The following is a 7309-nucleotide window of genomic DNA, read 5'->3' as shown; positions in this document are numbered from 1 at the left end:
GTACAATATTTCTGTCTTATCCATTGCTCTTGCTCTCTCGCGATATATGTATTTAAATGTGTTTGTATTGTTTTAAAAGTGTGTTTAAATTGCCGTAATTGCTATAAAAATGTGTTCTGAGAGTACGAATAGGGTATTTTTATTGTGTGGATTTCGCTTTTTGTAGTGGTGGTCTGGAAATTATTTCACAAATATTTCGGCTTACAGCGTCTTGAGACAAAGGTCATGGACCGAGCTTCCACTGTACCTGCACTGTACTGATCTGCCAACGCATCCAGTAGCATCTCCCACGTCAGTGTGGGGTCATGGTCCACCAGGTTGGCAACAGGCGAGGGCACACTGGGCGTGGCGTTGCTGTGCACACCCTGGCAGGAGGAGTGCAACACGGGGGAGAGGGCGGCGTGGTTGGCCGAGTGCAGCAGAGTGCAATGATGGTAGGACGACTTCCGGCTGATTCGAGAGGCACTTCCTGGGGTTAACAACAGTATGTTAGTGTGGCTAAATACACCTTGATCCACAATAGTCAAGGGCAGCAACACCTGTGGAACATTTCTGTAGATTTTCTGGTAAAATGACATGCCCGAATCATATAGATGTCATGTTCGTGGGGGGGTAGCGACTACTACATGAAATCTGGTTGTTTTAGTCTGCCCTATGCTAAAATATATTTTCCCCCAATTAAGTTTCCTTTTAAGAGCCGACCTGCTTTATTACCATAAAAGTTCATTAATTCCCATGGGGAGTTTCCAACTTGGAAAATTCACAGAATTTCACAACGCCTACCTGTGATTTTGTAGTGCCCCTTCAGGAAAATGTCAAACCTCTTGGTGGCTTCGACCTCCAGTTCAGGCCGGAGACGTCTAAGGGCCTCAGTGATGACCTTCAGGTTCCTCTGGCGATCGTACCCCTTCTTAGAAGCAAAGAAGGTCAAGTTCAGGTTCCCTAGGTCATGGAAGACCGTGCCTCCACCACTTCGCCTGCGGGCTAGAGATATTCCGGAGCGTCTCATAAGCGACAGGTTGCACTCCTTCCATGGATTCTGGTGTCGTCCAACTACCACGGCCGGCATGTTGTGCCACAGCAACAGAATGTTGCGATGCTGCAGGTCCACGTTGGCCTCGATCCAGTCCTCCAGGGCAAGGTTTTCATATACATTGGTTGACTGGGAGTACAGGACAAGCCCCCCCTTGCTGCTGTCAGTCAACAGAGTGCTGCAGGTGCGAGTCGTCTCACGGAACGTTTTAAAAGTGCCTGTCCTTAAGGAGTCTCTGAGGCAAGGCAATGTCCCTTTGATGTGTAACAAAATGCCCATCACCTCCACATGGCGTTGCGCTCTAGAGTGGCAAGGAATGAGAACACAGGTGAGCCGTTTGTAATGTAGTGGTTAAGATTCGCCAGTCCAGAGTAGGGTTGTTATTTATATTATTAATGCTTACAATTTCTCAAATGTAGATACATAGCTAGATAGACATTTCAATGTTTACGTTATTAGGAACAAACAGCATACAATATGAAAAGCCATGAGACCATTACACAATCATTGTTTTACTAGTGAGGACAAAGTAGTACATGGACCTTAAAACAGATGTCAAGGATATGAAACAAATGTTCAAATGGCTGGTAGTATTTCATCGGCGCTGCTACATGACGTCACTGACTCGTCCTTGCCGAGTAGCCCAGCATTAGCACCGCTGCACTCGGAGAGTGAAAACAAACACATAGTGTTGCAAGCATCTTCCCCTAAACAGCAGCAAACTTGTATTTCTACAAGAGGGTATTGATAAAACCAAACACGGGTTCTTACGTGCCTAGGCAAAAAGTTGTCACTGTCGACCGGTGGGTTTTGTCCGTTACTGTTAAGGTGACGTGTAGATACAGATGCTCAGCGAATTGTTCCGACCGAAATGGGTTTACTTGGACCTGTCTGTATCTCATAAAACCATTGGAGAGAGGAAAAAAACTCCATAAATAAATACCTTTAAGAAAAAGATCTAAAATACAAATGACAGAAAAAAAACAATTTAGTGTGTGTTTGTCGACTTATTTTAGTACTTCTCGTTTTATACAGTGAAATACTTCCATAGTTCAAGTTAAGAATCAAGAGTCAACAAAGAAGCACCTAAGCGCCCATAAACATAAAACACAACCATTAATAATAATAATAATAATAATTTATCTACAACCCTAGTGAAGTTACATGGTGCAGAAAATGGATTGGATGGATGTAAAATTGTTTTCTAATCAAATGTAAAAAAATATATATATATATATTGCAGCACCTCTGTGTCTTAGAACAAACGTTATAGTCCGCCATGTGGAAAAAAGAGTTTCAATCAATAAAGTCAAAACATTTTCATGATTGTCGCAATAACATGATCTTAAGGTAGATCTTGAATGAAGGAAGTCATAGCAAGTGAATTTAAGGACAAACTTTATTCTGGTAAAATTGTGCCTTTCATTCAAGAAAAATACATTACAGTGCACTTTTTTTCACTTTAACTTCATAACAGGGGATAAATCAGTACTTGTACTTTTACCTTTTAGACAAGCATCTGTAGTTCTATTTAAGTGCAGAGGGTAACTTTTGCAACCTCTGCTACTCTATCTGTACTAATACAAAACATTTAAAAAAAACTTTTTGAATGATCTTATGCCCGTACTGCATGTTTTTTTTTTGTCTGTGCCATTATTGCCCCTATGAGTCAGAACTTGGAAGATAATTAACTAAATCCTCCCTCCTTACAGTAACTGCATAAGAATAATGAGGTTACAACTAAACAAAAACCTTATGTAGACAAACTGAAAATCAAATCAAGTGATGATTCCGCAGGTCCAAGTTGTGCTTCAAATGGTCACTTGAAAAACAATAAACACTATACTTAAATGTTGTTGGTCAGCAGCTCCTCCCACAACCGCATGGGGTCATGGTCCACAAGGAAACCGCTCAAGATTGTTTTCAGTAAGTCTGTCTCAAGTTTTATATACTGTACACTTATAACTTATAAGAGTTGTGTTTGTGAAACTACAGTTGATTGTCTGGCCGTAAGCAGAAGAAGGAATTTGTTTTTCACAAAACAATTTGCTATGTTGGTTTATTTCCTCTTGCTTATTTGCTCTTACTTGCCAGCAAATTTCAGACCCTCAAGGAGGATTACGGCATTTGGATGTTACCAGATTATTTTCAATGAAGCACAGTAAAGTAGGAGGTTTTCTACAGAGATACTATTCCTATTGACTCAGTGACAGGTTTTTGTATTTATTCTGTAAAACAAACACAGAGAAGCTCCTCCATAAATGCTTAATGATTTTCAGAAAATGTTAAGAGTTGCAGGTCAGACAGAATTTTTTTGGGTACATTCTTTGTCTAATCCTGCATTTATTTAAAAGCCAACAGAGCTTCAGCCTCAGGCTACTAATAAAGTTGGACTTCCCGCTACCAAAGGTCCTCCGTTGAGGAAGACACAAACAACTTTGCCACAAAGACAATCGATGGGAGTCGAGGGGAGGCAGCAGAAAACTTCCAAGGAAGTATATTTCGCCATACTGCCAGATAAATACGAACCTTTGATCGAGGATGAAGGAAGCCAGGAGACGCCAGAGGAAAGGTTGAAGAGGAAGGAGAAGAGGAAGAAGAGGAGGAAGAAGTACATTAGAGTAAGAGAAAAATCTACTTTTGTTGAATGTTAATATTAATAATGTCCCGAACGTAACTATAAAATTATTTATTCTGTACTTTAGTAGAAGTACAGATACAAATGACTCTGGATAAGAAGCTCTGATTTAACTCTGGTACTAATGTAAACAAAAATGTGGAGTGCTGAGCACTGCTGTTTGTTGTTCAACTCAATAAATATGGTAATGAAATAAATAAGTAACATTGGTTTAACAAATAGCTGTGTAACAGTGAAACTATCTCACATAAGCAAAACAGCATGGATTTAGTCAGGTAAGGTTTCTAATAAATTGGTCATAGTGGATTAGATTAGTTCCCATGAAATTACACAGAACAATGGTGAATTTATAGTGAACTAATACAATGCTAACATTACTGTTAAATGAACATTTTTCAATGTAGCAGAGCTGCCAATTTTTACGGACTAACAATCATATACTAGCTGCCTAGCTCTTTACGCCCATAACACTGATTGTTCCCAATAAAAAAAAAAAAGAAGTTCATATTGCTCAAACAGTTTAAAACAAACAAACACTTGATAGATTATTGCGATCTATGTTCCAAAACTGTAAAGTAGATCTCACACATGCGCAGTGGAAGCTAGCACACAAGTCCGACATTAGCCAAAAGCTAATGACTTGAAGCTAACCCTAATCACCGCGAGCCTTAATAGAGTCTTATCAGCAGTGAGGAGTAATGGCAGCTACACAATTTGATGTTTCAAATTAATGCACAGACAACAACAGTGTGCTAACAAGAACTTTATTAATCAAAGAATAACAAACGTCTTGGCAATTTTCTGCACTGTGTCGTTACTGCCATACTGTCATTGAAGTGTTGCTAATAGTGAGTGATATTTTTAATAATTTCTTTTCATATGTTTCTGTCGGTCCTTGAAAATATGTCTTCATATGAAAATGGAAAGTGGCACGAAAAAGTTTGGGGACTGCTGCCTTTATATATATATATATATATATATAAATAAAAATAGGTGTGGTTGCATTGTGCATTATTGGAATGCCAGTGATAAGTAAATATTTTATTAATTTTGCACAAAAGTAATATAGTAACATATACAGTGTGTGTGTGTGTGTGTGTGTGTGTGTGTGTGTGTGTGTGTGTGTGTGTGTGTGTGTGTGTGTGTGTGTGTGTGTGTGTGTGTGTGCATTTGTCTTTGCTCCATTATGGGGCCCATACTGCCCCCCCCCCCCCCCCCCCGGTTGAACTACCATTGTGGGGACCAACTTGTCCTTGTGGGGACATTTTAGTAGACCCCACGAGTTCAGACCTCTTTTTGAGGGTCAAGACTTGGTTTTAGAGTTTAGGTTTGAATTGGATTTTGGTTGAGATTAGGGTAAGGGTTAGGCCAGGGATAGGCAAGTTCGGTCCTAGAGAGCCGCCGTCCTGCATGTTTTCGGTGTCTCCTGCCTCCAATCCAGGTGTTTCAAATCATCAGCTCATAATTATGTTCTGCAGGAGTCTCTCAGCTGTGTTCGAGGACGGAGACATCAAAAACATGCAGGACTGCGGCTTTTTAGGACCAAACTTGCCTATCCCTGGCCTAACCCTGGTTTAGGCAATAAGTTGTGATGGTTGAGGTTAGGGTAAGGGGCTAGGAAATGCATTATGTCAATGAGATGTCCCCACTAAGATATAAAGACAAACATTTAAAGTGATATGATAGATGTGCCAAGCCAGCAGAGCATCTTTAAACACATTTCACAACGCCACAACAACAAAAATGTAGTAAGTATACCAGTGTTTCCCACACCATGTTAATACTTGGGTGGGCCACCCAAGTAAATTGGCCACCACCCAATAAGTTTTCTAGAAAATCTATTCAAAATCTATTTAAAAAGAAAAAAAAAACACATAGAGACAGGATATACCGCATGTAACATTAGTTCGCCGTCACTCACTTGTGAATGGTGAGCCGAGAGGAGACGTAGTAACAGGACTGAGACCCACCTCCCGTCCAAACAGCCATCCCACCCACCCAAGTAGATTTCAAATCTGTGGGAAACACTGGTATACTTTAGTGAAGTTCAACATACTCACCACCCGAGTCCGTTTTGCTCGACAGAATGTCAAGAAGGCCTGCAGCTTCAGCTGGCGCTGCCTGGTGCATGGCCTGCAGAGCCTGGCTGGCTCGTTCTCTACGCCGTTGTCAGCTGTGGCCGTAGTGATGGAGCAACGAGGAGCGAGCAGTAAAGCATGACGGGCCCGTGGATGGAGCCTCATTGGGACTCTTTCTGTTAAATGCTTTGAAGTTAGAATTGTCACTTGTTTTTTTTGTGTGTTTTTGTTATCCTGCATGAATTTTACTTCCTGTACGCCACAGCAATTGTTTTCTTGTTGATCTATCTACTTTATGCCTGTGACATAGAGTGACATGTAGGACAATTAAATGCTCTTCCACTAGATGGCGGAAAGTACAATTCAACCGTTTTTTTTCTACCTGTTGACATTCACATAATTATAGAATGCAGTCAAGTAATAGCTTTGTGGTCAACTAAACAGGCTCAATTTGACATTTTCATAATTTTTTTTGTGTATATGTGATTAGCTGTCAAACAGTCCAAGGTGCACCGTGCCTCTCACCCAAAGTCAGCTGGAAGAAGCTCCAGCGTACCCATGACACTAATAAGAATAAGAATAAATAGTTAAGTATGTCGTGTCATTATTTACTTAACAGACGCTAAGAGAACATACAATGCCTTCAGTGTGTACAACATATATGTAATTGCTTAAGCACACTTCATGATTCAATGGCCTGAGGAGCCAGCCAGTTGCTGCCGTATATCAAGTATTTTGTTACAAAGGTATAAATATATATATATATATATATAGATATATTAAGACAGTACAGTGGTGCAAAAATCGTTGTAATGTGCTAAGAATTAGTTTGTGCATTATGATGTCATGCCTTAATTCAGTGGGCACCTGCTGCTCCTCGTAGTGTGTACACATTGGCCACATACAGTATTAAGCGCAGATTTAATGGCAAAACACAAAAGACTATCGCTACGAAGCTGAAGAAATATTAGTTGTTGTTTTTTCTCAGAGAATGAATAATGTGTCAATTGTTGTATGCTCTGTCTGTTGTTGCTACCAATTGTGTTGAAATCTACAGTAAGTTCTTTAGCTACCGTTCCAACTACCGCGATATCGGACTCATGACTCTTTATTAGCCCGTTTATGTTATTTTTCATGATGTGCTAGCATTAAAGCTACTGCAGAAGATTGATTTTTGAATCGCTCTCATTTTTCGGCCACATAAAAAGGAAACTGCTTTTTTCCATTCTTCACGTAGACAATGTGCCACCATTAATGTGACTTTTAACCTGCACAACGCAACTGAAAAAAAAAGAGGAATTTGGAGAGGGGATTTTAAATGAATGAGATAACGTGGTTGCACAAGTGTGCATACCCTCTTATAAGTGCAGCTGTGGCAGTGATCAGAATTAACCAACCAATCACACTAATCTTTATGAAATTTTCAATTTGCAGGCTGCTGTTTAATATCAGAATTACGCTAGCTAGCTCAAAGATCAAGGCCTTCAAGGCCAGCAAAACACCTCAAGAAGAACTGACTTTTGCACAGACACTGTCAGGAAGGAGGGAGGGAGGAGTAGC

The 7309-nt window shown here is 40.2% G+C and overlaps 2 protein-coding genes across 4 annotated transcripts in view; one reads left to right on the top strand and one right to left on the bottom strand.

Moving 5' to 3' along the window:
• Positions 1–1861, bottom strand: part of lipt1 (lipoyltransferase 1) — a 3635-nt gene extending 1774 nt beyond the window's left edge. Inside the window, exons 1-3 of one of the 2 annotated variants that reach the window (XM_086070220.1) lie at positions 1809–1861; positions 784–1334; positions 248–469 (exon numbers count right to left, since the gene is read on the bottom strand). In XM_086070220.1, the coding sequence (XP_085926346.1) occupies positions 248–469; positions 784–1312 (751 nt within the window). In that variant the 5' untranslated portion in view covers positions 1313–1334; positions 1809–1861. Of the gene's footprint in view, positions 1–247; positions 470–783; positions 1335–1575 lie in introns of both variants that reach the window. The other variant, XM_086070219.1, reaches the window with a different exon arrangement.
• On the top strand, positions 1347–6916 carry LOC147178757 (required for drug-induced death protein 1). Of its 2 annotated transcripts, XM_086070222.1 has the most exons (4): positions 1347–1361; positions 2901–2959; positions 3388–3654; positions 5757–6916. In XM_086070222.1, exons 3-4 carry the CDS (start codon positions 3490–3492, stop codon positions 5889–5891), a joined length of 300 nt encoding a protein of 99 aa, XP_085926348.1. In that variant the 5' UTR covers positions 1347–1361; positions 2901–2959; positions 3388–3489; the 3' UTR covers positions 5892–6916. The 2 variants fall into 2 exon arrangements, with proteins under 2 accessions (XP_085926348.1, XP_085926347.1); XM_086070221.1 differs by lacking the exon at positions 1347–1361 and having other exon boundaries at positions 2823–2959; positions 3443–3654.
• The last annotated feature ends 393 nt before the right edge of the window (positions 6917–7309 follow it).

The sequence above is a fragment of the Leptonotus elevatus genome, chromosome 2 (genome assembly GCF_054856555.1).
Source record: "Leptonotus elevatus isolate MCC_2025b chromosome 2, RoL_Lele_1.0, whole genome shotgun sequence".
Classification (NCBI taxonomy): domain Eukaryota; kingdom Metazoa; phylum Chordata; class Actinopteri; order Syngnathiformes; family Syngnathidae; genus Leptonotus; species Leptonotus elevatus.
Note: the sequence above shows the minus strand (reverse complement) of the source record. Positions and strands in the feature narration are given on the sequence as shown.